Source organism: Chiroxiphia lanceolata, chromosome 21 (assembly GCF_009829145.1).
Source record: "Chiroxiphia lanceolata isolate bChiLan1 chromosome 21, bChiLan1.pri, whole genome shotgun sequence".
NCBI lineage: Eukaryota > Metazoa > Chordata > Aves > Passeriformes > Pipridae > Chiroxiphia > Chiroxiphia lanceolata.
Genome location: NC_045657.1, coordinates 3,879,329 through 3,906,188, shown reverse-complemented (window position 1 = coordinate 3,906,188; position 26,860 = coordinate 3,879,329). Strand labels below are relative to the sequence as shown.

Genomic DNA, 26,860 nt, shown 5'->3' with positions numbered 1-26,860 from the left:
TTCAAGCAGCACGACCGACACCAGGCCTCAGCAAACAACCCCCAAAATCCCAGAACCTCGAAGATTTGGATTATTTTTCAGCAGAAAGTGAAATTAAAAGCCTGGCAGTCCGTATCCAACCACCCCTCCCCTCTGCCCTTCCAGAGGCAGGATGCGACCTCGCGCTGCCCACCAGGGTACCGGCAGTGTTTTGGCCCCGGCGATGCGGGGCTGGGTGTAGGGGTTGGGGGCAGCAGGTAGCGTTCCCCCACCCCAGGAGGGGAGCGCAGCATCGTCCCGGGAGATGGCCGGGAAGCGGGGGGAGCAGAGCATCCTCGCGGGGGTTCACGAGGAGGGGGAGTGCAGCATCCTCCCGGTGGGTGCCCCGCGAAGTGGGGGAGTCCAGCATCCTCCCGGGAGGTGCCCGGGGGGGGGGGACCAGCGCTGCGTGGACCGGAGGGAACGCATGCGTGCGCTGCGGGCTCCCCCCGCCTGTGCCCCCCCGGTCTCGCCGCAGGAAACCGGCTGGCGGCCGCGGGCCGGCGCCGGGGGAGGCGAGGGGTTAACCGGGGTGGGGGCATCCCGGGCCGAGAGGTGTGAATTCCGCCCGCTCTCCCCCCTATCCCCCCCCACTCTCCCCCCCCGTCGCCGCTATAAGAGCGGCCGGCGCGGGCTGGGGGGAGCCACTGCGGCGGCTCCTCCTCGCTGGAAGCCCCGGCGCTTTTGGCTGCCCTTTGAAGTCGAGAGAGGGAGAAAGAGGGAGAGAGCGTCTGGGGCCGCCGCTGCTCCACTCCGCGCCGCCGCCGCTCCCGCCCGGCCCCGGAGCATCGTCCCGCCCGGCCCCGCCGCCGCCAGGTACGGCCCGTCCCGTCCTGTCCCGTCCGGTCCCGTCCTGTCCCGTCCCATCCCGGCTCCTCCGGACCCTTCCCCGCTGCCTTCCCCGCGGAGGTCGAGCCCCGCATCCCGGCTCCGCATCATCGCCCCCGCATCGCCCTCCCGCCGCCGGCGCTCCCCCGGTGCCGGCTCCGCGATGCTGCTCGGCCACATCCCTCCCCGCTTTCCTTAATTTTTCCTCTATTTAACCACGCAGCCCCGACCGCCTGTAGGATAAACTCCGAGCGCGCTCTGGTATTGGCTTCGAGTCAGGAGTGTCTGGGAGCCTTAATGAGAACCAAGTGTAAGGCAAGTCTCAGCCACCTGTCCCCGAGATCCCCGGCCAAGCGCTCTGGGCTCCCATTAATCAATGGATCTGCCTCTTGGAAAGACTCTTTTGCATGCTGGACCTCTCCTCTAGGGCGCTCGCAGAGCGGATTTGGGGACCTGGAAGCCCTCTGGTAATTTTTCTAAGCCAGGTACCAAAGCAGTGCTGGTATTGCCGGCAATTCTGCATTTCCAAAGCCGCTACAAAAACCTTTGCAAGGAGGGGAAAAAAAAAAAAAATAGCGGTAGGAAAGAAGCTCTTTATGTTGCAGGTCTGCAGTCCTGCCCCCTCTCCTCAGGAGCAGCACCTCTCCCACCCCCCTGCTTCCCAAAGATACCGTCTAGCTGCTTTTCAAGGGAAATTAGCTCAGGGGAGGATATTTTTTCTTTCCTTTTCTTACAGACGTGAGCTGCTTTGATTGCCTGGAAGCACGATTTCCTGAAACCTGCTCCTTTCTGGCTCTTGCAGTGAGGTTCACAATAAAACGTATTGTGGTTTTGAGCTGGGTTTTATTTAAGAAAATGCCATTCTGGGTTACTCTCTTTCATGAGGCAGATGGAGAAGGAGATGAAAGGCTGACACTTGGGATACTTCATTTCTGCTCTTTAATTGTGGGGCGTTTCTTTTCTATAAGAACAGGCTCCTTCCCTGGGAATCGATGGGAATTGGAGTGGAACAAATGAAAAAAAGGAGAAATAACGGCTGTTAATTGCATTTTTTTGTTTATGAAGCCTTTCATCTCATTCTTCCAGGAGCAGTTCTGTAAATGAGGATATTTAAATGCACTGCTTTTATGGATCCAGGGACACTTCTAGTTACTTGCTGTGCAACGCTTGCTTTGGTGTAAGTCGTGCTCTCTTTCAAGGCAGGCTTGGATTGGTGTCAGGTGCAGCCACTGGAAAACAGTGCAAAGTTGTGGTTTGACAGATAACAACCGAGCTGGGAAGTGAACCTGTACTGTGTTAATGCTTCCACTAATTAAATATAATTTTAGGCTCAAGCCCTTGCAGTCACTGGAGGCCGGTGTCACTTGGCTGACTGGGAATGCTGGAGAACACATGTGCTGTGTAACCCAGGCAGCAAAGCAGCCCCTGCTGCTGGTGGTGGGGCTGGGTGGGAGTTTTGCTTAGTGCAGTGTCTGGTTGCTTTCTAGGATGAAGGTACCTAAGTGGAGGTGGAGCAGCATCTCCGTCAGCGCCCGATTGCAGCTGAAAGGCACCCTGGCCCTTCTTCTTGTGGGCAACGTTTTCTTTGTGATAGCTCAGGTAAGAACAACACCTTCCAGGGGGTCCCTGGGCTTTAAAATGCTGCAGTGTCTGAAAGAGCAAACCCTGGGGCTTTTGCAGGACTGCTCTGTGCATGCATCAGGTCTCCAGAAAGCGTGGAGCTTTCTGACTTGGCTTAGCTCTTTAGTTCGGGCTTGTAAGTTGTACCTTTTAAGGGACAATAATAAGGTTGTACTTCTCAATACTAACAGTATTCACAGGTCATTTCAAGGACTCTGAAAGGCTAAGACCTGCTCTAGGGCATCACTCCTCGGTCCCTGCAGTGGCTGGAGCTTTCATTAACTTTGCATGGAATAATTTTATCCCTTTTTCAGTAAGCACAGAAATGATAGCACTCCCCTAACCAGCAGGTGATTCTGGGGGAAAAATTAAGTCCCTCCCCCTGCAATGAGCAATAGCTGGGATCCCCCAGCAGGCTCTATGCCCCTTGATAAGGGATGTGGATGCATCTCATTTGGCCTCTGCATGGCTGCACCAGGAGGTGGGACGTGAGGGTGTCAGGGACCCTCCTGAAGTGACAAACCTGTGCTTGCAAAGAGAGCACACAGGCTCCTCCAGCCTGCTGGCACCCAGTGGCATCCACTAGCATGCTCTCCTGCTGCAGAGGGGTTTTGCAAGGGTTTGCTGAAGCTTTTAGTGAAGCTTTTGGCTGTAACTGGCTTTTCAGCTCCCTGAATTCTCTGTGGAACAAGAGTCAGAGAGCACCAAAAGTCTTGGAGCGTTTGGGGTTATTTGGGAGCTTGGTTTTGCCAACTGAGTGAAACAATGAGCATTTCCTTTCCTGAGGAATCCCAAATATTGCCTTTTCATTCCAATTTGTAATGAAAACACAATTGGAAAAATGCAAGACTTCTTGCAGGATGGAAACCTCAGAGCTGACCTCAGCTGGAGAAGGCAATGCCCCGGTCTCGCAGGGCAGGCTGGGAGGGGGATGCCCTCAATCCCCTCACCCAGGCTCCAGGGTGTGGACACTGACTGCTGCTTCTCTTGCCCCACCTGCTCCAAGCAGGACCTGGCACAGACCTCCAACAGCCTGGAGGAGGGGGCAGACGTCACGGCGTACTGGTGGGGCGAGTGGACCAAGTGGACGGCGTGTACCAGGACCTGTGGGGGAGGTGTCAAATCCCAGGAGAGGCACTGCCTGCGGCAGAGGTACAGCACTCACCTGGCGAGGGGGGGGGAGAGGAAACTCCAGCTTGCTGGAGGTAAACTTGATCCAAAATGTCGTTGCTCAGTGAATAAGGATTGATAGAAAGGTGTCTGAACCCTGTTTGGGCAGAAGGTGCGTCCCTGAGGGTGCTGTGCCCTGGGCATCCCTGCCAGGAGCACCAGCCAAGCTACTCCTGTGCTGGCCCTGCAGTGTCTCCAACAGGGATTAGTGCAGCAGGGCAGCAAACACACTGTAAGCCCATTCCCAAGGCTTCTGGGCACAGCAGTGAGGACCCCTGTGGTGCAGGGTTGGTTGGGGACCTGCTGATCCCAGTTGCTCTGTGCCTGGCTCTGCTCTCTCCAGGCTGTGTGATCGCCAAAAAACACTTTGTAAACTTTGTCCCCCGCCCTCATCCCCATGATACCTGCTGGAGTAGCTGATGCTGCAGGTAACAAAGGCAGAGAGACCTTTGCTACCCACTCCAGGGAGATTGTGTTAGATGTCTCTACTACATGGAGACTGACCTTATAGAGACAAGGGACAAATATATCTAAAAAAGGGAAAATTATTTCTGATCCTTGTCTAACCATCATCTCTTTATTCAGAAGAAAATCGGTGAGTGGGCTGGCTAATAAAACTTGCACTGGGACATCCAAAAGATACCAGCTCTGCAAAGTGCAAGTAAGGATATCTTTTGTCTTGTTGGGAACAATCAGTGTGGGAAGTCATGTATGGCATTTCTGGGTCCCTCGGAGAGGCAACTCTATTTGCCCTGTAGCTGTCACCCTGCTGCCCCTCCAAGCAAGTGGGAGTCCCCTTCTTTAATGCCCATCACCATTATGTCAGGACCTTGGGCCTTTTACCTTTTCTGGAGGCCATAAAACCCCAGCATGAGTGATAATTGCACCATTTCCCAGGGGGTTTCCCCTGACTGTTCCTGCAGTGGGGGGAGGAGAAGGAGGAGGAGGAGGAGGATATAGACCTGGATGGGGAAGGTGGTGGAAACACTCCTTGCAGCTGGTCGTGATGTGCCAGAAACTTTTCCTGCACTTTGTTTCCATCAGGATGTTAATGTATCCTATTCTAGGAGTGCCCTGCGAACGGAAGGAGCTTCCGAGAGGAGCAGTGCTCATCATTTAACTCCCATGTGTATAATGGCAGAACATATCAATGGAAACCTTTATATCCTGGTAACAAGACATTCTTTGTGTGTTTCATAATGCTCAGCCAAATATTTTGATAGTTATGATGCTACAGCCTGCAGGAAGGCTCCTCCTTTGCTGTTTCAAAATGATTTTTCAGAGGCACAATCAGCTGTCCCAACTTCAAAGGCATGTTTGGCAGCTGCAGGGTAACCTAAAAATTGAATAATAACATGAATTTGAGGCTGTAGCCGGTGTTGTTCTCAGCTCCTGGGGACCAGAGGGGCTGGAGGAGGATGTGAGAGCATGGGGTGATGGGCTGTGCTGGCAGGGAGGGTCAGGCTCACCCAGACAAGTGTCCTTTGAGCTGGGGCCATGACTGGCTGTGCTGTGTTTCTGTGACATTTGTCGCTCCCACGCCCTCCATGTGCTCTGTCAGACGTCACCCAGATTCAGTCAGTCAGTTTGGTCACCCGGGGTGAGCGACACAGAACTGCAGGAACAACCTGCCACAAATCACGGTCAAGTTTTAGAGCTACTGGGTACTCAAGACCCTTCTCCTGTCGAGGAGGCTGCTGAGTGCTGGTTCTTCAGATTCACAGTGCCATTTGGGTGCCTAAAAATAGAGATGGGATCTGTTGCAACTTTATTTTAGTGGCCTCTGTCCATACCTAAGAACAATTACTCTCCATGAAATCACTTGTTGCCTCCTTTACTGTGTAACAAGCCCCTACCTCTCCAGCCCTGGCAGGGTCAGCGGGGTAGAACTTGGCCCACGAGCTTCAGCTCCTTGGTGGCTTTGTCCCTTTGCTATGGCAAGGTGACAGTTTCTCTACACATGTTTGCTCCTCAGGCTGATTCACCAGGGCTGTTGCAGTGAATTGCTTTGTGTTTTAGCAGGTGCTCACGTGGCTCCTGGGGGATTTGCACAGTAATGTTTTGACATTGATGCTGCCTTGCTGGGGTGCACAGGCCAGTGGGTACACGACTGCTCAGGATTTGGGGGAGATAAACACTTGGCATCATGTTTTCTGATGCGAATATGAGTTTGTAATTTGCTTCCTGTGGATGTTGTAAAATGTGGGACTGCTGTGCTGGTGGATGCTGCCAGCCAGTTTTGTCTGCAGAAAGCAAAGGGCGAATTAAGTCCAACATGGGGTGAACGTTTATGGAAAAGTTATATATTATAAAATGTTTTAAGTTGCTACGGGTTTGAATACAGGCTTACTTATGTCTTTCCAGCAATACGTCTGTTTATTTGACTCCTGTATGGAGTGCTGCTGTGTGAACATGCATGTTTTTGTGTAATGTGTGCATATTTCACTACTGCAAGTCTCTGCACAGGCTCTGCTTTGCTGCCTGCCCTGGGCTGATGCTGGTGATGCCACTGGCATCCCTTGGGCATCTCTTCCTGGCAGCAGAGAGGTCTGCCAGGCTGTGCAAAGCCTTGCAGCAGAGGGCTGTTACACTGTCAGAAGTGCCATCTCCTGTCTAGCCTGAAACACAAGAGGTGGCAACTTCTGAACTGTTGGCTGCTCTGCAGTTGTGCTGTTGCTGCTGTTGTTTAGCTTGGCAGAGGTTCCTTGACTTCTGCAGGATGAAAGTTATTGTGTTTCTGCTGGTTTTGAATATCTCTTTATATCCTTTCCCCTTAGATGACTATGTTCACATTTCTAGCAAGCCCTGTGACCTTCATTGCACCACTGTGGATGGCCAGAGACAGTTAATGGTTCAGGCTCGGGATGGAACGTCCTGCAAATACACTGATTTCCGAGGGGTTTGCGTGTCTGGAAAATGTGAGGTTGTTAAACATTATAGCAAAAATATTGTTAGTAGCATTCAGAAAATTGCGATGGTGCAACGTTTGCCTGACCCTCAATGCTCTGTTTGTGCATTTTTTAGCCCATTGGCTGCGATGGCATTCTCTTTTCCACCCACACCTTGGATAAATGTGGAGTTTGCCAAGGAGATGGGAGCAGCTGCACCCACGTAACCGGCAGTTACCGGAAAGGAAATTCTCATCTTGGTGAGGCCTTGGGGACCGTGGGCTTTATTTGTATCAGAGGACTGGTTTTAAAATGTACTTATTTCTTTGGTAGGTGGCTTTCAACCCTTACCAACCACCCAGCTTCAGGGTTTTTTTTTCCCCACGTGTTCCGTGTGTGTTAATGCCACTTGTAAATTTGGGCAGAGAAAACCTTGTTTAAAAGAAAACCCAGCCAAACAGGAATTTTGCATGAGGGTTGTCAGAAACCAGAGGTGTCTCTGGTTTTGATTGGTGCAAGAGGGTTATGCAAGAGGGTGGTGTCTATTTTAGCTGAAACCAGGACACTCATGACCCAGTAAGACTAGAAATAAATTATCTGTAATAACAGGAAGCAATGATATTTTGAAACACCAGGATTTCAAAAATCAGCAGAACCTACTTGTCCTAAATATAGCAGTCTAACTCAGGAATTGTGATTAATGCTCTCTGAGGATCAGTTTGAGATGGAGCAAGCTGCAGGAACCTCAGTGGCTGTAGGAGGACTTGTCCCATCCCATCTCTTGCCTAGTGCTAAGCAAAGGGGAGTCAGAGGAGAAACCAGCTGTAATTTCTTGCAGGTGTTTTAGGAAGACTGGCTGACAATGGGATCAATACTGAGCCATGGGACAGCTTCTCTAGCTGATAATATATTTGAAGATAGCTTTTTCTTGCACCAGTTTTGATAAACATGATATTTGTGCATGTAAGGATTGCATCCTTTTCCCCCTTTGGATGTGTTTTTCCGCCACAAACCAGGATGAAATTCCTATTACCGACAAGGTCATATTTTCAGCTTAACAGTTACCAACATTAGGGGCTTTTTTTAAATCCGTGACTCCTTAAAAATAATTTTGGGCCCAGGCCAGAGTGTTTACTATGTTGCAGGGACTGTGGAGTGTTTCATTCAGATTATGTGTTACAAAGATCCTTTCATTAATCCGTAGTTTCCCGTAGGCTACTCTCTGGTAACGCACATTCCCGCCGGAGCGAGGGATATCCAGATAGTGGAACGGAAAAAGTCTGCAGATGTTCTGGGTGTGTATAACCTCTTGGTACTTCCCTAGGATGCATGCCTATGCTGGATAATGCTTTTTCCAATGCGAAGCTGGAAGCAGTTTTGTCATCCTAGAATATCCTGAGTTGGAAGGGACCCACAAGGATCATCGAGTCCATTTATTGCAGACATGAGCTAAATCTGTAGTCAATGTAAATCCAACTGTGCTGTCTAAGCCAGTGTGTTGCTCTTCTCTGCAGTCTCTGAGCACCTGGGCTGTGCTTATCAACACTTTGATTGCTTTAATGCAGGAACTGTTGGTCAATATTTTTGTGATTTCAGTGTGGTGTGACAAACACTCTGGTGCTGGATCACAGATGGCCGAGTGACTTCACCTCTCTTGTGATCCCCTCAACGTTCTCCCACTTGGGGAATGTGCAATGGCCCCATGAAAACAGCATCAAGAGGATGTTATCTACATGTTGCCTCACTGAACTGTTGGGGGCCACACCATCCATCTCATGGTGGAGGTGATAAAGCTGCTTGGGAGCAGTGTGGAAAAATCTGGACTTTCCCAAGAGAAGCACATTTGCTGCTGTCATGCTCTGCTGCCTCAAAGGCTCGTGCCATGTGCAGGAAGGTGGATGCCACACACTTGGAAGTGTTCAAGGCCAGGTTGGATGCAACTCCAAGCAACCTGGTCTAGTGGAAGGTGTCTCTGCCCATGGCAGGGGATTGGAACAAGATGAGCTTTAAGGTCCCTTCCAACCCAAACCATTCTAGGATGATTCTGTGAATGAAAAAGGCTTGATTTAGTTAACAGTTCCTGGGCTAGCTCTGGGTGACCTATCTAGGGCCGCTGCTGGCTCAGGTGGCATCAGCTCAGGGCTCCCAAGGAGACAGCTCCTGCCCTTGGCTATCTGACAGGCTCTGTCTGCAGAGCTGGGATTGTTAAATGTTCACCCTGTGCTGGTGCCAACAGGGTGAGAGTAGCCATGGGCAAGTGAAAGCCACATACCCAGGAGCTTGCAATGTACACATGGTCCAGAACTCTGGGCACATACTCATGTGATTTGTGTTGGAGATAAGTGACCAATGCATTGCAGTGTAGGAGAATTGCTTGTTTTATGACTGTAACTCTCTGATTTTATCCCCTGAATGCACAAGGGGCGGTATCACACACCTCTGCTCTTGCATGTGATGGCCCTGACTTTTCTCTCTCGTTTGAAGCTGTGGCTGATGAAGCTGGGTACTATTTCTTCAATGGGAACTATAAAGTTGACAGTCCAAAGAACTTCAACATTGCAGGCACAGTGTTCAAGTACCGCCGGCCCATGGACGTGTACGAGACCGGCATCGAGTACATTGTTGCCCAAGGACCAACAAATCAAGGGCTGAATATAATGGTGAGCTTTGATTTTTATTTTTTTATTTTTTTCCCCAGGTTCTCAAGGCTGAGGGTGATGGGGAAGAGAAAACCTGCATTGGATCAAAGAATGGGTGGCCATGGAAACAGAGTCCTGCCACATGGGCAGCTTGAGGAGGGGAGTGGGGGCAGTGACCAATTGCTTACACAAACCTACTTAATCTGTATTGGTGCTCTCGGGTGCAGGCAGGGCTGTGAGTAATGAGTGTGGGCTTGGTAACTCCTCTCTGCAGGGAGAAGATGCCTCAGGCACTGCAGGGGGATCTCTCTTCTACTCCTTGGCATTTGTATCCAAGGTACCTGGCAGGAAAAGTGAAAATAAGAAACTGGGCCAGAGAGCTTAGACAAGTGCATAAAACTTAAATCCCAATTCTTTCCTGAAAGCAAACCATCTAAAACCAGGCATTTGGAGAAAAGTCCCTTAATTTTCTCCTGGGCAGCCAGCCAGAGCCCAACTCCTGAGATCTTCCATGTAGCCCCAGGCTCCTCTGGAAGGGGAAGGGATGGTTGCCTGGGTGCTTATAAAACATTAGACCAGTAAGAGGTTGTAGTGCCTCAGCTGGGAGTCCCCAGCCCCACTGTGGATATAGTAGCTGGAGGGGGTGTGTGATCTTCATGAAGCCACCAAAAAAAAGGCTTTGCCTTTTTGGTCAGTAAGTTCTGAAGTGGCTTTCCCAAGTCTCTCGTCACTCAGTGTGATCTGTGGCTCACAGTCCCTGAGCTGGGACTAATCCCCATTCCAAATAACCCTTGGAAAATTGTGGTGGGCTCCAGTTGGAAGAAGTTGGCAATGTGAAGGAAAGCAGATTGGAAATAGCAAAGTAAATGCTCACCAGCTGTCAAGTCCAAGATGAATCACAAGCATTGTGTGCCATACATTCACTGCAACTGCTAATAACTTAATTTGTTTGCTAGGTCTGGAATCAAAATGGCAAGAACCCGTCCATCACGTTTGAATACACTCTCCTGAGGAAGCCACACTCAAAAAATCTGCAGCCCATCTACTACACCTTCTCCGAGTCAGATAGTGAAGAGAGCAGGGAGTTCGATGGGGACGTGCCATTGGGTTTTATCCAGCACAATGCCACCTATTTTGGGAAAATCTCCACGGAAAGGATAGACTTGGAGAACCAGGTGTTTGGAAGGCAGGACACGGAGGAAGATTTGAACTTGAGCAAAGGTCAGGAAACCAATGAGGTCTATGAAAGAGCAGAAACAATTGACTGTGAGCCAAAACTGAAGGGCAAACAACCCCAAGGTAAGGAGGAGACTTGGGCCTCACTGTTCTGCTTCTCAGAGCTCTTGTTGAGAAACGCTCTGTTTCTGCCTCTGGTGATCCTGTTGGTTTGTGTTTTGGAAACCTCGGAAAGTTCTTTAAAACATCTCTGCTCATAAATCCTCTTTGCCCTTCAGGTTCTGGTTTCTGGTGGGGGTTGGAGGGTGGACAGGGGGTAAAATCTCCCCGCTGATGCCCTGCTGTGCTTTGCCTCATGCTGAGGACAGGAGGGAGCCCTGGGTACTCAAAACTCCCCGTCACAACATTTTCTGTCAACACCCACCCCTCCCCAGCCCCCAGCAACCTCCTTCCCACTCGAGTCCCTTCAGCATCCCACCCCCAAACTGCCTTGAGTGCTTTCCCAGCATGGCTGCATGTGCTCTGGGGCCAGGAGGGCACCTTCCTTTCCGACCTCTGCTACTGCTTGGGGCAGTGCTGGTGGGTGCTGAGCTCTCCTCTGACCACACCACAGAGGGAATAAGACCCACAGAGCTGCACACCCTCCCCAAAGGGGTACAATCCCATGAGATTCCCCCTCCTCAAGAACCCAACTCCTGCCTCTTTTCCCCAGGGTGGCTGCTCAGGCGTGTCCCCGCTGCTCCGGGCTGCTTTCCCCTCCCAGGCTCAGTGCATTTTGTGGTTGTCACTGTTGTTTCCCCCCTGTTGGCTCCAATCTAGATTCAAACGTAACCAGGTCTACTTACCAGACAGACCATGACGACAGAGACTTCGATCCCAGGTTTGCCTCCAGGGAGTTCCTCTTGGAGAATGCCATCACGGACAAGCTGCTGGACAAGGCCTCGGACTCCAAGGAGCTGGTGCTCAACATGACCATGAACAGCATCTTTGCCCAGGGAGACCCCATCAACTCCGTGGGGTCACACATTGACAGCCTCTACATTGACTACGAGGACACTGATGGGGTTGTGACCTACTCCATCAACAGCACTTACCTGGAGCTGAGCAACGGCAAAGCCACCAACACGTCAGCAGAGACACCGTTTTCAAACACCACGGTCACCGTGAGCAGCCCTCAAGGGAACAGAACCCACAAAGCAAGGTAGGACACGAGTCTTTAATTAAAGTAGTTCCTGCTTAGTGTTGTTTTCAACTCATAATAGCCCTTTGCTGAATGCAGGCCCCATTGCATGTTTTCTCTCTGCTTTGGAAGCAGAAGGTAAGTGGGGGTAGGATGATGTACGTGGAAGTTTTCTGTTGGGAGTTAATTTGGAAGGAAGGGCCAGAGGTTTGGGAGCAGAAAGTCAAGAGAGTGTTTAAGCAAGAGGAAAGCTAATTGTCCTCCTTAGTGGGCATTTTGGTAAGTCCATGCTGACATTTGTCAGCTTAGGCCTTGCTCTCTGCTGTCACAGCTTGTTGTCAGAGCCATGGCCCCTTTTGCCTTCTCTTGACATCCTACTCTGATTCCCCAGCCCCTTCCTCCGAGTTCTGATGCAGCAGAAGTTGGTCCTGGCCCCTTCTTACCCACCCTGTTTACTGCCACCTATGATCCTCCTCCCATGTGATGGCAGGAACACCCTTCCAGCACCTCTCAGGCACGGCCCTGCCTGGGAGGTGTTGGAGAGGCAGAGCAGGACACCAGGAGCTCCACTGTAGGTCCTGCAGGAGCAGCCTGGGTTTGTTGCCTCAACAGCTGCAGAAGCAGCACAGGAGTCACTGCTTGGACAGGAATATCACCAGCTCTGCAGTAGCAGCTCATTGATTGATATTGGGAGCTTCTGGATTCCTTTAATGGCTGTTTTGAGTGGAAATGTTACAAAATGCCCGTACTGACAGCGGGATGTGGCTCTGGGTTTGGTGTGCCATGGGCAGGGGGCTGGAGCACGAGGCATGGGAAGAGCTTTGGGGGCTGGAGTTGTCCTATCAGGAGGAAGGGAGCTGGAGGGACAGCCAGAAACTGTGCTGGAGGAAATGGGCATTGGAGACAAGGGAAAACCTCTTTGTCCTGGTGTGGGGCAGGGTCAGGGATCCCCATCCTTGGAGAAGGGCAAGGCCCTGTGGGACCAATCTGTTATTGGGATCAGCCTAGTTCTGAGTAGGAGGTTGGACTTGAGACCTCCCAAATGCATCCCAGGCTCAATTTGGGATGGATGGTGCTTTTTTTGCTCATTTTTATTCCCTGTCAATGAGCAAGCAAGGGAAGATCAGCTCTTTGTAGCCAGTCTGTACGTGTGGGACAGTGTTGGTTGGAGGTGGAGGAGTTTATTGCTTTCTGAACTCTTGTAGGTCTTAGTGTGGATGGATTTACCCAGGTACAGGAGCACCTTGCAGGAGCTCTCCCAGAGAGGTGTTGCCTCTCTAGGAACAAGCCCCACTGGGATGGGGATGGGGGGTGGCTCTTGTGCCATGGTAGGGATGCAATGCTGCTTTTCCTCTCCTGGAGCAGTTTAAAAACATTCTAGGATGTATGGAACAGATCCAGGCACCCTTCATCCTTCATCCCATGCTGTGGTGTGCAGCCAGGGCTTATCCTGCAAGAGAAACCACCCTTCTGCTTAGAAAAAACCCCTGAAATTAAACAGAGAAATGTGAGCCCAGGGACTCTGGATATTGATCTGTGGTGTTTGTGTGTATTTGTCAGGATTATTCCTCTACTAAGGGGAATGTTTTGGGGAAAGGGGAAGCTCAGACCTCAGCTAGGGATGAGGGACTGGTGCTAATTTTTGGTGCTGTTGTTGCTTGAAAAGCAGATGAAAAGTGCAGGCAGGGAAGAAAATACTTGATTTCATTATAAAGCTCCTAATAAAGAGAAAAAATAAAATAAAAATCTCCCCAGTTTTATGGGACAATGAGCTGCTATTTGCATTTAGAAGAGAACAAAAGGACAGTTTTGTCTTTGCTGGAAATGGTCAGAGCTGAACTCTGCCCTATGCCCGAATGTCTGATTCCTCTGGAAAGAACTTATCCCCGCGACCTCCTTATGCATAGAAGCTCTTTTTTGGGATCACATACATTAAAGGGACACTGTTGAAAGATTTTTCTGTCCTCAGATGTAGGATAAAACTTATTTTGAAGACTTTCTCCTTTTCAAGGGAGAGGAGTCCGGGTCACAGGATAACTTGGTGGTTACACTGGTGCCTCAGAGCAGGGTATAGAGTGAAGGATCTAGGTAATACCCCGTTTTCCAGGCAAATTAAAGCACAAAAAGCAGGTGTTGGCTATGTTTTAATGGACCTTACAGACAAGTGTCATTTGTGAGCCCTCTCCTGGCTGGGTGGCAGCTGGTGGCACATGGTAGGGACCAGGGGCTGGTGTGGGTCCCCAGGCAGAGCTGCTGTGGCAGATAAAACCCTATTTACAGTGAGTCGAGTTTGCTCTTTTTCCACCAAAAAAAAAAAAGTCACATTCATTTCAGTTCCATTTCAAACGCAGGAAGCGACCCTTTGCCAAACTGACAGAGGTAAAATCAACAGGGAAAATGAGATTGTTGTTGTTTTTAATCCTTCTGGAGGCTCAGTGCTGGCGGTGGAAGGAGGGTGGGTCCGAAAGGAAACGGCTGGATTCTCAACAGTGTCCTTTTAAAGGTTGATTTGATAGGCTGGACCTGAACTTCTTCTTACAAACAACTAAATAAGGCAATTTCAGAGCTTCTGCTGCCTAGAAATCATACAAGCTGCATATCTCGCCAGGCCAGAGACAACTGGATATCAGGATACAACCTTGTATGCTATTCCAGTGTAGCTGTTTCAAGGGTTTGAGCAAAGGTATGAGAACAGAATCGAAGCCTTTTGTTGTAAAGGTGCAGTATCCCTGATGTGTTACGCCCTCACAGCCTGGAGGATGCACTGAATGGGGAGAAGCTGCTATTCTTGGTTTGATAAATGCATTTTTGTACACCAGGCTGACTCTGTTACTCCTTTCCCCCATGGCATTCTGTGTCTGAGCACAGCGTGGATCTGAGAGATGCAAATTACCTACCTAAAGCAAACCAAAATGAGCCAAAGCAAAGAAAGAGTGGTAAAAGCAGCGGGCAGGCAAGTGGGCTTTGAGAAACAGGCTCATAAACTCCTGTGCCATGTGCTGGCTTTGGGAAGGAGTGAGCTGTGGAGATTGGAGCAGCCGAAATCTCTGCTGCATTGAGCAGCACGAGTTGGTTTGCCCAGCCCTGGAGACACAGGGGAGGAGATACTGCACCTTTAGTCACTGTGTGCCGAGGGCCAGGTGTATTTGAGCAGAAAATGCAAACTTTTTTGTTAAATTCTGAACTGTTTCTACTTGTGGGTATTTTTATCCCATTCTCTCTATTTCTAGACAGTGGAAGCTCTGCCTCTAACCGGGCTGGGGATTCTACTTGGGGCTCAGGACAGGTATGTTGTGAAACAAACAAACAAAATTGATTCAAACAAACAAACCTCCCGAAAAATCAGAAAAGCCAAACCCAAACAAAGCCAAACAAAGCACATCCCCTCCCGAACCCAAACCCAACCAAACTGCAGCCAGATGTGTGTGTCTGTCGTGGCCTGTCACCGCTCGCCTTGTAAATGCCTTTTTTGTTTGTTTTGTTTTTTGTTTCTTTTTTGTTTTGTTTTGTTTTGTTTGCTTATCGCTAGAAACAGATTGAAGTTGTTAAGAAAGGGCCAAGGTGTGAGTGCTGCTGACATGTACAGGTGGAAGCTTTCCTCCCATGAACCCTGCAGCTCTACATGTACCACAGGTAGTTATATGAAGCAGCCAAATTCTGCACAACCGCTGAAATCACCTGGTGTGTGAGTCACTTTTATGTCTGTTAGGGATGGGAAGGATCTGGTGATGTGTAGGGGATCCTGTGATCTCTGGAGTTGGTTTAGCACGACCCCAGATCTGCTCTGCCCGGGTGTAAAGGCGGGGAGAGGAGCTGGGGGCTGAACATGCAAAGCCCACTGACCCCTCAGTTGTGTTGAGGACCAAGATTTGGTGCCCAGAGTGTCCATCCTCCTGCAAAACACCCTCCCTTTGGGGAGCTCTGAACTTTGCCTTTGCTTTCCTTGGCTTTGTGTCCCTGCTGGGGCTCAGCAGGATCCCCAAACCTGTGCCGAGTCTCCTTTTTCTTTCCCCTTCCTCCCCTTTTTTAAGAGCTTCGAGGGGTTTGAAAAGCTCAGCTACTTTCCCGCAGAGTGAAATTTTGAAGATTGTTCAGCTCTGGCAGGAAACACAATGGCATTTGGCTTTTTGATTGTGTTTTGTTTCTCCCACTCCTTCTACCCTGGAGCCTGATCTTGGCTGCGAGGGTGTAAATCTGGAACAGGGACATGGATGCCAGGGATATCAAAACTGAGCCTCTCTTCTTTATGCATAAATGTCCTCTTTTTGCATAAATTCCTCCTTTTTGCCCCCTGAAAAGCTTCAAGGCACCTGATCTCTCTCCTCCTCCACCCCTTGGTTAGGGGGTCCTGGCCCCTGCCCATCCCTTGTGATGAAGCAGGCATGTGGGTTGTGCACTCGCCTGCACTGTCCCTGAAATAATCCAGATCCTGTGGTGCTTCTGGAATTACAAAGAAGGAAAGAAGGGGGAGAGAGGAGTTTACAATCTAAGGGACTTCTCTTAAAAGAGCAAATGCAAGAACTTTATATTTTCAGCATTTTTTCTTGCCCAACAGACTCACGCTCACAGCAGGAGCTTTGCAAGCCGTCCCTCTCCCCAAGATCTTGTCATCCACATGTTCTGGGACATTTTTGACTTCTTTGAGCCCCTGTGAACAAATTTCTCCCTTCACTGGGCCAGCCTGCTCTGCCCTGTTTCTCAGCAAGCCGAGAGAGGTTTTACTTAAATTTCTCCCTTCTCATTGCCTTTTCTTAATGACATATCGCAGAGAAGCAAGGCCATGTCAAGAGCTGTAGATCTTTTTTTAGTTTCATGTAAACCATATGTTCCTGAGAGCTGCAATTCTTGTTACCTGTAGCCAGAGCAGCCTCCTGGTCCCCAGCCAGGTCCCAGAATGGACTTCACAACATTTACTCTGGCACGGGAGGCTGCGGGGGAAAAGGTCTCGGTCTGACGACACTGGCTGCCGCTGCTTTCAGAGGGGGAGCAGGAGGGGTAGGTGCTTCCTTGCCAAGCCTCCAGGAGCCCTGCCTTGGCCTGGAGTGCTGGATGCACCTGGGGAGCACCTGGGTGCAAACAGGGTGTAATGCACAGAGGGAGTGGGTGGATGGAGAGGGTTGGGGACCGTTTTCTGTCGCCTCCACCCGCGAGGCAGGGTGGGAGCTTCCAAGCAGACTTGTTGCCCTGAGTATTTCCTATAAAAATGTGTTAGTCATATATTGATTTTGGTGGCAAGCCCTGGCAGGGGTGGCCATGCCTGCTTTGGAGCTGGCCAAACCCAACCACGCTGCTCATATTGGCTGGGTGGCCACTGCAGCCCTCCCCTCCCGGCAGCATCCATCCCGTGGGGCAGAAAGTCCAGCTTGCTGCTGGAGGAAGTTTGGAAAAACGCAGCTAAAAAAAGAAAAAGAGGGGAGAAAAAAAAAAAAAAAAAGAGTTTGGATGTCCAAAATCACCAAGCATCCTGTTGTGTGTGTGTATTCTCTTTGAAACTAGGAGTGATGTCCACATATGCGATGTGTGTTCGCTATGATGGGATCGAAGTGGATGACACGTACTGTGATGCCATGACCCGTCCTGAGCCCATCCATGAGTTCTGTGCTGGGAGAGAGTGCCAGCCAAGGTACCACCTCAACAGGGCGCTCCTGGAGGGCTTCCTCTGCTGTGGATATCTTTGGGGGAGGGGGTCGGTGTGGATTTGGGGGGGGCAGCAGGGACACCCCGTAACAACCCCATCCCTCCTCCCCCAGTTCCATCTGCCCAAGCTGCGCTGGGTATGTAGCAAGACTTTCTTCCTGAGTGCTGTAGCTCAAGCTGCCTGGTTAAAACTTCCATAAATCCTGGCAGAGTTTGCACCTGGGGCTCTCATCAAGTCCAGCTTTGAGCAGTGCAGGGACATCCCTGCCCTGGCTGGCGTGCAGAGAACATCTGAGTGAGTTGGGTGGAAGGGCCAGGCTTGCAAACTGTGCCACAAATCCAGCCCTCTGGTCCCTCCAGCATCCTAAACATCACTGAGGTTTCCTTACATTAGGGCAAGAGCTGGTGCAGAGGGGAACCTGTGCTGGAAGTCCTTTTGAAGGTTGCCTTCTGACATGGCTCTCAAACACAGGGATTGTTGAGGTGTCCTGTGCAGGGGTGATTGTGAAGGAAGACAGGCGAGGAAAACACATGGAGTATAAGATCTCCTCGAACCTCTCATGTTAAGGCTGAGAGTCAGGGCAGGCTGCAACTGAGGCACAAAAAGTGTGGGGAGGTGAATGGTGCTGCTGCTGGGAACACACCCACCCTGTGGGCACCGTGGGGACTGTGATCTCTGTTTGCAATAACTCTGTAACTTTTTAGCACAAATATTAAGGCTCATTTCATGCTTCGATTCTCCCACTGGTCTTTCATAAAGCAAATACTCCCACTGGTCTTTCATAAAGCAAATCTGCCTTATGGCTGTGCTGTTCCAGCTCCACTGGAAGGGTTTGCACTGTAGAGGAGAAGAGCTGCTCTGTGATTTACCAGTGGTTGCAGCTTGGTGGTGGGTAAACTGGAGAGCACTGGGAATTCAAACAGGTCAGCCAGCACATTCCCTAGCACTTGGGCAGATGGGAGGCTGCTTGAGCTGGCAACACTTTTCCAACAGAAAATGTTAATTTTGACAGATCTGGATGGGGAAGACCTTGGTTTCATCTCCCTTCTGAATTTAAGTGACACCTCTAAATGTGTGACATCTCCCTACGGCTGCTTGTTGTGCCTGGAGCCCCACATGGGGTGTGAGGCCTTGTGGCAGCCAGAGACAGGGCTCTCCTGCTTGGAGAGTGGCAGCAGTGGGAGGCATGGAGGCTGCACGGGGCAGTCCTCTGCATCCAGAGGAGCTGGGAATTCTGATCCATTTAGATTTTTATATTTTTATCTCATTATTTAATTCGAAATTGCTATTCTGTTGCTGTACTGTAAAAAGCTTGACTTTTTATGTCTTTATCCTCGGTTTACAAGCTGCTCCTCTCTTGTCAGGACAGTGGTGGCAGGGGACAGTAAGGGACAGGCAGTGCTTGGAGCAGATCCCAGCTCTTCCAGCCTGTCACATGTGGTTAGCAGAGTCAGAGTGATGGTGGGATGTGAATGTCTGTCCCACCACGGCTCAGGCAGCTTTGTGTGACATTATTGCTGGGATTTGCAGGGTGATGGATGGCTGTGTCCTCTCTGTGCTTCAGCTGAGCAGGCAAAAAAGAGAGAGGTCAAACATGGGCAAAGAGCACGACTGAGAAATGTGCTGGCACAGCCGGGGTCGCAGTGGGGGAAGCTGCAGCCCGCAGTGACAATCGCTCACTTGTCACCGAGGACACCGGGCCAGGCCCTGCTGTGCCATCCTTCCTCCTGACAAGCTGGTTTCTAGCTGCAAGCACGAGCTGGGGTCTGCTGGGTGAAACCACCATATGGCAATGCTTCCCATCCCTTAGGAAAACCTCTCACATCCCTCGGGAAAACCTCTTGCGTGCTGGCAGCCTGACTACAGCTCACTCCTATCGCAGCCACCTCCCTCCAGCCGAGGGCAGGCAGGGCTTTCCCGTGGGATGCTCCCATGCCTGGCGTGACGGCCCCTCTCTCTCTTCCCTCCGCAGGTGGGAGACGAGCAGCTGGAGCGAGTGCTCCCGCACCTGTGGGGAGGGATATCAGTTCCGCATCGTCCGCTGCTGGAAGATGATCTCGCCGGGGTTCGACAGCTCCGTGTACAGCGACCTCTGCGAGTCCGCCGACATCACCCGGCCGGACGAGCGCAAGGTCTGCAAGAACCCGGCCTGTGGGCCCCAGTGGGAGATGTCCGAGTGGTCTGAGGTGGGTCCCTGGCCTGGCAGTGCTGAGGGTCAGCAGCTGTGCCTGCGCTTCTCTGGTTCCTTTCCCGGCGTAAAGTCACCCACAGCCATCAGACGCTTGGCCTGTGCAGACACTCACTGCTGTCACTGCACGTGGACCAATGTGCAGCAGGGTTTTTTTTCCCCTAAAATGAAGACCTGGCTCCCATATAAGGTGAGGAGGTCACTGCCATTGGTCAGTCGTGGGCTCCTGAGACCCTGAGGTAGGGCAGGAGCCCATAGCTCAGATCCTCCCACCATGACTTTCTTGGCAGCCTCTTCAACCCCAAGGTGCCAGGGAGGAGATTCCACCTCACACCTGAATTAAATTCCTGTAAACTTTCCTTCCTCATCTCCAATTTCTCTGCAGCACATGGAGAATGAAACCTTCTCCTAGCTGTACCTTAAGCCGATCCCCAAAGCTGCTGAGATGGTCTGGGAAGGCACAGTGCTGCTCCTGTTCTACCTCACTGGTTTTCTTGGGAAAACTTGTGGAAAGGGTTTGTGCCCTGAATTCCTTTCCAGGCACCAACAGTGTTCCAGCACAACCCTTACAAACGACCAAACCAGTGCTGCTTCCTCAGGGTGCCTCTTCCCAAATCAAGCACAGACCTTATTTAAGCAAGAGCAGACTGAGCTCTGAGCCGAGCTGTCCATGGGTGCCAACCTGCCCCATGGTTTACATCATGAGGAATATGACTCTTCCCCCTGGGAAGCTCCCAAAATGCATCTTAGTCATAATTTAAATGTCTCTATTCCTCTGCAAGCTGGTGTGCACAGTTTCCCTGGAGCTGATGGAGTGGCTGGTGCATTCCCTGGTGGTGCAGGATGTTTTGACTTTCCCAGCTGGGTAGAGAGGAGCTCCCTCTGCACGTGCTGGCGCGTTTTGTCCGGCATAGCAAACCAGAGTGGCTTTTTTTTACAGAAATCTGAATTCTCCTCCAGCATGTGTCAGGGACAGATTGCTTGAGACAGTCCTGGAGTAGATTGTTCTTAGCCAGCAGCAAAGCTAATCTCCTTTGGATCCCATCTGAGGTGGGGTGCCAAGTTGGCTGGGGAAATAGGCATTAAAAAAAAGCACATTTCAGGGCTCTGAGGATTAACATCTCGGCGCGGTGCGTCTGAGCGCTGTGCTGTTGACACTTTTCCCTGCTTTACGTTATGCACGGAGCAAATGTGTGTGTGTGTGAGACTGTAGTAACTCAAATCCAGTTCTAAATAATGTCACCGGGCTGTGCGGTGCCAAATTTATCTACAGCATAAAAATCTCAGTTGTGCAGCTCGGGGGGAAAACATTCTCCAAAGAGGGGGAAAGGAGCTGGCTGTTCCTGGGAAGGAGGCGAGGGAGATGTCACTCTGTCTCTAAGTGACAGCTAAAACTGTTCAGCTCTGATCAGGCATTTCTGGAGCCTTGGGTTCCCACCCTCTGGCATCACCTGTCAGAGAGCACAGCACCCGGGCAGGATGCAGCCCTCCCGCACCTTGAGCTGACGGCTGAAGCTGTAGAGGGGGTTCTGGGGAAGAGTCATTTGTGCATTTTCAGCGTGTGCCTTTAGAGTTTCATGTTGAAGTGTGGAGAAAAAAACAAACGCAAAGCCAGCGGCTCCCAGCTCCCATCGCGTCGGGAGCCCCGGCTGATGCTGTCCCCCCCTGTCCCCTCCCGCAGTGCTCAGCCCGGTGCGGGGAGCGGAGCGTGGTGACACGGGACATCCGCTGCTCCGAGGAGGAGAAGCTGTGCGACGCCAGCGCCCGGCCCCTGGCAGAGAAGAACTGCACGGGGCCACCCTGTGACCGGCAGTGGACTGTCTCCGACTGGGGACCGGTGAGACCCCGGGGTGGCCGACCGGGTGGCCATCGCAGCCCATCACAGATTGCAGGCTGGCTTGTCTCTGGCACTGGGAGTTTTGGGGTTGGGCTTATCCTCTCTGGTAGCTCCCAGCTCCAACAGACCCGCAGGCAGCCTGTGCTCGGATCCAGCCTCCAAACAATTCCACCGCTTTGGCTTTCTCAGTCCTCGTGTTATCTGTGCCAGCATTGTCACTCTGGGTCACCCTGACTGCACTGGTGGTGATCCAGCATCCCAGTGGATCCCACAGATTCTCCCTAGGTCCTCCTCGAGGGTCCTGCCTTGCAGGGGATGCGGTGCAGGAGGGGTTAAACCCTGAGAGACCTGGCTGAGAGCCTTAGTGGGTGTCAAAATCCCTTTGTCTGTCTGCTGCACAGCATTCCTTGGCAATGCTGATGCTCCATGCCCAAAAAATGAACCTTTTCCTTTTTTAAATCCCTTTTACTTTTTTTTTTATTTTCCCCTTTCTCTTTTCCCTTTTTCCCCTTTTCATTTTTTCTTCTTTTCCCCTTTATTTTTCTTTCCCTCTTTTTTCCTTTCCTCCTTTTTTTTCCTCTTCTCCTTTTCTCTTTTTTTCTTCTTCCTCCCCTCTACCTTTTTTTCCCTTCCTGCACAATTCAGCTCCAGAGACCCCCTCCATCCCAAGCTATTTTTACCCAGGTTTTGATACATTCACATCAGCTAAAAATAAGTAGTTTCCATGGCAGCAGCGGCGCTATGTAACACCAGGAGCCTCTGCAGGAGCGGCCGGGAAAGCGCCGGGGAGCACCGGCTGCTCCGGGCAGAGCCTGTCTGGCCCTTGGCAGTGGGGGCGGAATATTTGCAGCCACTTCCTTGGTCCCCTTTGCCTTGACCTCTTTGGAAGCCACCCCGGAGTTCCCTGCTTATGGTGCTTCCCCTGCTGCCTACCCTGAGAGATGCTGAGTGTTGCTCAGCACGGTGGGGCCATGGCACTGGCACAGGTTGCCCAGAGAAGCTGTGGCTGTCCCATCCCTGGAAGTGTTCCAGCCCAGGTTGGACAGGGCTTGGAGCAACCTGGGCTGGTGGAAGGTGTCCCTGGCCACAGCAGGGGGGTGGAACGAGATGATCTTTAAGGTCCCTTCCAACCCAAACCATTCTAGGATTCTGTGATGGTGATTAAATCTGTGTTGGCTGTGGTGGGGCTGCCTGGGAAGGATCTGCTGAGCTTCCCTGTGACTATTTTAAGCTGAGCCCAAATGATCCCCCCATGATTTGTGGAAGATGGGGCTGGGGAGGTGGGGGCCTCTCTGTCTGCGCTGTGGGATGGGGCAGGGATGGAGCCCTGCTGCCTCCCCACCCCTGACCGCCCGCCGTGCCCGCTGTGGTTTCAGTGCAGCGGTGGCTGCGGGCAGGGCAGGATGATCCGGCACGTGTACTGCAAAACCAGCGACGGGCGCGTGGTGCCCGAGTCACAGTGCAACCTGGAGACCAAGCCACTGGCCATCCACCCCTGCGGGGACAAGAACTGCCCCTCGCACTGGCTGGCACAGGACTGGGAGCGGGTAAGTGAAGCCCCTCTGCAGCAGGGGGTTGGTTTTGGGGGGCAGCGGAGGAGGGGTACCCTCAGCGGGGTCGGGCTGGGGTGTGCAGGTCTCATCGGACCCCACTCGTGCCCCTGCAGTGCAACACGACGTGTGGCCGGGGGGTGAAGAAGAGGATCGTGCTCTGCCTGGAGATTGTCAATGGCAAGATCAAGACCCGCAACCCCACTGACTGTGATGTAGCCAAGAAGCCCGTGGAGGAGACGACGTGCTTCGAGCGGCCGTGCTTCAAGTGGTACACGACCCCCTGGTCAGAGGTAAGCGGGGAGGGAGCCCAGGGGATCCATGGGAGGGAGATGAGGGAGTGCTTTTCCTTCAAGGTGTGCTCGCCCTGAGTGTGTGAAGCCCTGTCCCCTCATACCAGAGGTCACACTGCCTGCAGAATGCCCCAGGGTGGTGAGTGAATCTCTGCAGGACATGGTCCCCGAAGGAGCACCCAGAGGGGCTTTTGCTGCACTGGCAGCCTGGAGCAGAGAGCCTGTCCTGCCGTGGTACAACTGGAACTGGCTGTGCTCAGGGAGAACAAGATTGAGAGGGGGTGCTTGGGGTCAGCTATAGCTTTATTTTTTTTCTTTATTTCCCCCCCTCTTTCCCCCCCTCTTTTTCCCTAATGCCGCTGTTGGGAGCATGGCTGGGGTTGTGCACGGAGCTCACAGGGGGCTACCCTGGGGATGCAGGGGTTGAGGATGCAGGGCTTGAGAGCACAGGTTGCCCCAGCATCCTGCATGGTCTGAAAGGCAGCTGGGGTTTGGTGGCCAAGGGGCTCAGCCCAGCGAGTGTGGGCTTCCTGCAAGCCCTCCCAAACACAGCCTTCCTCTCCTGTGCTCCAGGCGCCTCGTTTTGTTTAGTCTTGCAAACCATCATCGCAGCCTATAATTAGCTAAGGCAGCCCTGCTGTAATCCCAGCCTGAAGAGGCATCCAAAGGGCAGCAGGCAGCGAGTGCTGGGCCCAGCAGTGGCTCCACAAACCCACAGTGGGATGTGCAGAGGTACTGACACTGCAGCCCCACTCCCGGGGTGCTGTGGGGGTCCCATGGCCTTGAGTTGGCTGCAGCCACCCCGGTCCTACAGAGCAGCATATGGACTGGGCCAGCTCATTTGTGGCCCCTTGGGAAGGGGCAGCAGGAGGAGGGAAGATGTCAGTGCCAGGGATGGGGCCACATCCATCTCTCCCTGGGCAGAAGCTCATGGTGTTGGCAGCAAAGATGGAGTAAGGGGCCAGTATTGTGGTGCTGAGACAAGGCATTCAGCCAGGGGAAGAGTTCTCCTCCTGCCTTAACACCTCCAGCAAGCACATTTTTTAAAGTAGATTCTGGCTCAGCACAGTCCCCTGTGATGGCAGGGTCTTGCCTTACCCTCTCTCTGTTCCCCAGTGCACAAAAACCTGTGGAATTGGTGTGAGGATGCGGGATGTGAAGTGCTACCAAGGGAAGGACATCGTCCGGGGCTGTGACCCGCTGGTGAAGCCGCTGGGCAAACAGACCTGCGACCTGCAGCCCTGCCCCACAGAGCCCCCAGGTGAGCCCCACTGCTGGCAGCACCCTGTGGCCTTGATTTTCCGTGGATCCCCCCAAGCAGCACTGCCAGCATCTTAGCTTCCACTGCCCCTAGCTGGATAATCATCCCAGAGAGGATATACGGGGGCAGCTCTCCCTCTGTGCCCAAGAAATGGGGTGCACTGGCTGTTTCTGGAGGTAACCCCATTAAATTAAGGAGAGAGTTCAAAAGAAGCATGTCCTGACCTAAAGATAAAATGGATCTTTGAGAGCTGACTCGGGTGCTGTTTCTATGTGATTCCAGCTTAAGCCTAGGAAGTTTCATCTGTGCCATTATTTTAATGATTTTTGGTCTCTGAATGTCCTGTGGGATCTGTAACTATCTCGTTATCTGACTCGTCTGCTGGCTCAGAGTCCCTGTGATCTTTAGCAAACACGTGGTTCTAATCCTTTAATAGGATTTGGGAATAAGGACGATGTGGGAGAAAAGCATGAAAATGGGAGACAGATTTGGGGCCGGCTCCTGGCTCAGCTCTGGCCTTGCTGGGTGCTGTCAGCTGCCCCCTCTCTTGGGATCAGGATGGGGCATGGAGCCTGTGAGGTGCCTTGTGGCCACCTTGTATTCAACTGCCTGCCTGGTGACCAGCCTGGCTTCATGCATCCTATGGATTTTAAAGAAAAATATATATAAATACATATGAAAGTGGAAATCTTGTGGGTTTGAAGCAAAATATTGCTCTGAAAGGATCTGGGAGAGTGTTGAAGCAGCCTCTGGCCTCTTTCCTGTCTCCAGCATCTCACTTGCCCTTAACTCGGGCTGTGGCACTGCTGGATTCCCTTTCTCAAATTGCCTCCTTGGGGCAGAAATTGTGAATATGTTGGAGTCACCCTGTGCCCTACCAGGGGAGGCCCTTGGCTTGGGGGCAGCTCAGTGCCAGGCTCCCTTGGTGGATCCAGCAATCCCTGGGTAACTCCGTTTCACAGGAAAGAGCTTGAGCTTCAGGGCTGGGACCAAATGAGGCTCCCCAAGCCAGGCCTGGTGTGTTTGAATGGGTCAGCCTTCTTGCTCAGGTTGAGAAGCTCCATGGTGTTTTCTGGGGGATGCTGGAAGGTATCAGGGAGGTGGCAGTTGCAGCCAGGGATGATGTGTCGCTCAGCCCATGGTGTTCAGGGCAGCTGTGCAGGGGGGAAAATGAGCTCATGAGCTTGCAGTGGTTTATTTTTCATTTCTTTTCCTCATCATGCCTTTTGTGCTCTCTCCCCCAGACGACAGCTGCCAGGACCAGGCAGGAACCAACTGTGCTTTGGCCATCAAAGTGAACCTGTGCAGCCACTGGTACTACAGCAAAGCCTGCTGCCGCTCCTGCCGCGCGCCCCACTCCTAGTGCCGGCAGCACCTCCCTTAGCGAGGGCTCCGTGTTCCATTTAGCCACACATCCCACAGACTGGTGATCAGGATGCATTTGGGTTGGTTTTTATTTCCCCACTGATGCACAACTCCTCTCCTCGTCCCTCTCCCGGGGCGGTGCCGGCGCGACTCAGCGCAGAGCCCGTTGGGAGCCCCCGCTATCAGAGCTGTACATAAAGTCGTGTATATTTGGTTCCCCCAAACTGCAGGTACATCCATGTGTTTTTTCACAAGGTCTGGTCCTTTGGTTTCTTCCCTCTGTGCAAGTTTGGGGTTGGTGAGGGGAAGGTGTGAACTCGGGGAAGTGCGAATTTCCCTCCGCCAAGGGGATTAGTGCCTCTCTCCTAATTTATCCCAAGACCTGCACACTCTTGTTAGCTGCATTTAATGTGGTGGGAAGCTGATTCTCATTTGCTAAATGAACTCAAGCCCTTCTTTGTAATATGTAGGTGTATACTTTTTCAGAGAATTTTATCTTATAATCAAATGTTAGTTCCATAGTCCTTACAACCCCCACCCGATGCTGACATATTGTATATAATATGGAAACATAACTGCACTTTATATCACAAAAAAGACGTGCTCTTTTTTAATATATTTGTTTACAGACAGTGAACTTTATCCATATAATCATTAATTTGTACTCATATGTATATTTTAATAAAGTTGTCATATTTATGGTGGTATTTTGTTTTATTCTCCAGTTTGTAGTGGGGTACTGGGAACACTGGAGTCAGGGCCATGAACTTGCTGGTGCTCAGGGGAAGCAGAGCAGCTTGAACTCAGGGGAATTGTGGCTGTTTGGACAGTGATGCAAGGAAAAGTCCCAACAGTGATGGGATTTTGGGACCATTGCTCTGAGTTGCTTTAGGATTGTGTGTGTGTGGCTTTGGGAACTACAACCCTGAAACTCTTCAGGAGTTTCTGAGCGAAGAGACTTGATATGGTGGCAGCAAGAAAAGGGCCTTTCTGTGTTCCCAAGGGGGTTGTTGCTCTGTGTTTCTCCAGGTGTGACCCTCCAATGCCAGGCTAAAGGCTCACCACCCACACTGGGGTGTGCACCCCAACTGCTGCTGCATTGTTCCCCTCAGCAGCAGGGAGCTCCTGTGCCTGCACAAGAGCTTTGCAAACACCACCCCATGTTTGCAGGTGCAGGGACAAATAAAAAAAAAACAAACCTCAAAACCC

The 26,860-nt window shown here is 51.7% G+C and overlaps 1 protein-coding gene across 3 annotated transcripts; it reads left to right on the top strand.

Moving 5' to 3' along the window:
* The first annotated feature begins 803 nt into the window (after positions 1-803).
* ADAMTSL2 (ADAMTS like 2) lies at positions 804-26,358 on the top strand. 3 transcript variants are annotated; one of them, XM_032708521.1, is made up of 19 exons: positions 804-834; positions 2,334-2,445; positions 3,476-3,618; positions 4,222-4,297; positions 4,704-4,806; positions 6,414-6,559; positions 6,661-6,784; positions 7,739-7,819; positions 9,009-9,184; positions 10,120-10,384; positions 11,159-11,540; positions 15,049-15,152; positions 17,016-17,142; positions 19,130-19,343; positions 21,027-21,182; positions 22,559-22,729; positions 22,849-23,025; positions 24,142-24,286; positions 25,531-26,358. In XM_032708521.1, exons 2-19 carry the CDS (start codon positions 2,335-2,337, stop codon positions 25,647-25,649), a joined length of 2,820 nt encoding a protein of 939 aa, XP_032564412.1. In that variant the 5' UTR covers positions 804-834; position 2,334; the 3' UTR covers positions 25,650-26,358. The 3 variants fall into 3 exon arrangements, with proteins under 3 accessions (XP_032564412.1, XP_032564410.1, XP_032564413.1); XM_032708519.1 differs by having other exon boundaries at positions 10,120-10,462; XM_032708522.1 differs by lacking the exons at positions 804-834; positions 2,334-2,445 and having other exon boundaries at positions 3,523-4,806; positions 6,414-6,554; positions 10,120-10,462.
* The last annotated feature ends 502 nt before the right edge of the window (positions 26,359-26,860 follow it).

What these genes read in the sequence shown, in the direction of transcription:
- ADAMTSL2 (XM_032708519.1), top strand. Translation starts at nt 2,335, where the DNA reads ATGAAGGTACCTAAGTGGAGGTGGAGCAGCATCTCCGTCAGCGCCCGA. An exon ending in CAGCTCTACATGTACCACAG is followed by an intron (nt 15,153 to 17,015) that starts GTAGTTATATGA and finishes CTTTGAAACTAG; the next exon opens with GAGTGATGTCCACATATGCG. An exon ending in TGGCACAGGACTGGGAGCGG is followed by an intron (nt 22,730 to 22,848) that starts GTAAGTGAAGCC and finishes GTGCCCCTGCAG; the next exon opens with TGCAACACGACGTGTGGCCG.